The 2,500-nt window shown below is 37.9% G+C and overlaps 1 protein-coding gene across 2 annotated transcripts in view; it reads right to left on the reverse strand.

The window, feature by feature from the left end:
• The window catches only part of LOC132134444 (calmodulin-binding transcription activator 2-like), a 56,071-nt gene that overhangs the window by 32,271 nt on the left and 21,300 nt on the right, over window positions 1-2,500 (reverse strand). For both annotated transcript variants that reach the window (XM_059547073.1, XM_059547072.1), the window contains exon 9: window positions 776-902. In XM_059547073.1, the coding sequence (XP_059403056.1) occupies window positions 776-902 (127 nt within the window). The remainder of the gene's footprint in view (window positions 1-775; window positions 903-2,500) is intronic.

Here is a 2,500-nt window from a genome sequence, read left to right on the forward strand (position 1 = left end):
CTTACAAACACCAAACTGTACAGTTTTCTTCCTCTCTGTATTCTGAAGGTTTGTTTATATTTCTTTTACACTGATTTATAAAACATTTCACTCTTAAAACCATGTTGGAAATGGGTTTGTTTTCTTTCTGTTGACAGTATTTTCTGATTTATGATAAAAAGAGAAATCCAGAATCCCTTCTGGAAAAACATTTAACTCTGATATGACTATAGAATATTCTGGACTAAGAAATATATGCAAATTAGTGTATATTTGTGTAGACAGTGCCTTATTTGCATTTTTTTTAACATAACAAGAAAGAAATCCAAATGCAAAATGTAATATATAAAAAATGTTTTGCAATTCTTAACATAATATTTTTTATTATAATATTTCTCTGTTATTGTACAGCCTTTGAAGTTTAAGTGAAGAAGAATTTGAGAAATCATCATAGAGACATTAATGAAGTGAGATTTTACCATTTTTATTACACAAAATAAATGTAATGCTTATTATGAAAATATGAGTGCTTCCTCTTATTGGTCTTTTATTTGAGGACATGGACCCTCATCTGTGTGTTCGTGGCGTGAAACTGTTGCTTTGCTCTTCAGCTGAAATTACTTCTCTCTGTCAGACTGGATGTGTTCTGTGAAGCTGTGAACGCCTGTGTGTGTGTGTGTGTGTGTGTGTGTGAGTGTGTGTGTGTGTGTGTGTGTGTGTGTGTGTGTGTGTGTGAGTGTGTGTGTGTATGTGTGTGTGTGTGTGTGTGTGTGTGTGTGTGTGTGTGTGTCCTCACCAGGACAGTAACAGCGCAGGACTCCTGGCTGGATGAGAGAAGCAGTAACTCTGCTCTGGTCAAACACACAGGAGTATCGTCCGTCTGTCTCTGACCACGGTCCTGTGATCAACACCTTCACTCCGCCCTGAACCACGAGGAGTTAAACACGCTGATTACAGCTACCCCAAACTAAAACCACCAAAACATTCTTGTTACTTGAAATAAAATTAGAAATTTTCATTTTAGTAATTTTGTTACTAATTTGATTTTTTATTTATTTAAGAAAATAACACCAGTGATATATTAGTATAATTTCTATTATTTTTATATTGTTTTTTATTTTAATTTTAATTGAAGTTTTAGTAATTTTGCTGTTTTTATCTTCATTTTTTATCTATAAAAAATGTATAATTAATTTACTAATTTAAGACAAGTTAAAATAAAAAGTAAGTTTTAATATATTTTATAAAAATTAAAATTGTAGACATAAAAAACGAACTTAAAAAAAAATAGAAAAAAAAACACAACAAATGTACTACAAATTGAACTAAAATTTAAATAAAAAATAACATTCACATCCATCTGGACAAGCCTTAAACTATAGACTTCTATTCACTCCTCAGACCTGAGGATGTATCAGCCTTTGCTTTCATCTTTTTGCCCCTCACTGAGGCAGAAGTATCACAGAAGTATCCCAAATTCCTACAGTCCTACAACATGCCCTCCAGACCCAATCCCCTCACACCTCCTCCAAGCAATCTCTCCTACACTTTTACCAGCACTCACACACATCATCAACACATCTCTCCTCACAGGCACCTTCCCCACTGCATTCAAGCAGACTCGGGTAACCCACCGCTCAAAAAACCTTCATTAAACACTTCACTTACAGATAGCTACAGACCTGTCTCTCTCCTTCCATTCATAGCGAAAACCCTCGAAAGAGTTGTTTTCAACTAGATATCATTGTTTCTCTCACAGAACAACAAACTGGATGCTAACCAGTCAGGTTTCAGGAGCGGCCATTCAACTGAGACTGGGCTACTGTCAGACACAGAAACACTGCGGATTGAAAAAGCTGATTAAAAATCATCAGTTCTTATTCTGCTGGATCTATCTGCTGCTTTTGACACGGTCAATCATCAGATGCTCCTGTCTGCCCTCTCATCACTGGACATCACAGGGATTCCACTTCACTGGTTTGAATCATATCTTACTGATAGGTCTTTCAGGGTGGCTCTGGGAGGTAAAGTATCCAAAACACTTCAACTTGTCACGGGGTTCCTCAGGGATCAGTTCTGGGACCCCTCCTCTTCTCCATATACACGACATCACTGGGTCCCATCATACAGGCACATGGCTTCTTCTACCATTGCTATGCTGATGACACACAGCTCTATCTCTCATTTCAACCAGATGATCCAACAGTAGCTGCACAGATCTCAGGCTGCCTGGCGGACATCTCGGCATGGATGAAAAAAACATCACCTACAGCTCAACCTGTCAAAGACTGAGCTTCTCGTCTTCCCTGCTGCTCCAACTCTACAGTATGATTTCACCATCCAGCTAGGTTCTTCTACAATTATCCCATGAACTTCGGTCAGAAATCTTGGGTGTAATCTTTGATGACCAGCTGACCTTCAAATAACACATTGCAGATGCAGATTGTCCAGGCCCTGGTTATTTCTAGGCTGGACTACTGCAATGCTCTTCTGGCTGGACTTCCATCAAGCACAATCAAAC

Source organism: Carassius carassius, unplaced genomic scaffold, assembly GCF_963082965.1.
Source record: "Carassius carassius unplaced genomic scaffold, fCarCar2.1 SCAFFOLD_126, whole genome shotgun sequence".
Lineage (NCBI taxonomy): Eukaryota > Metazoa > Chordata > Actinopteri > Cypriniformes > Cyprinidae > Carassius > Carassius carassius.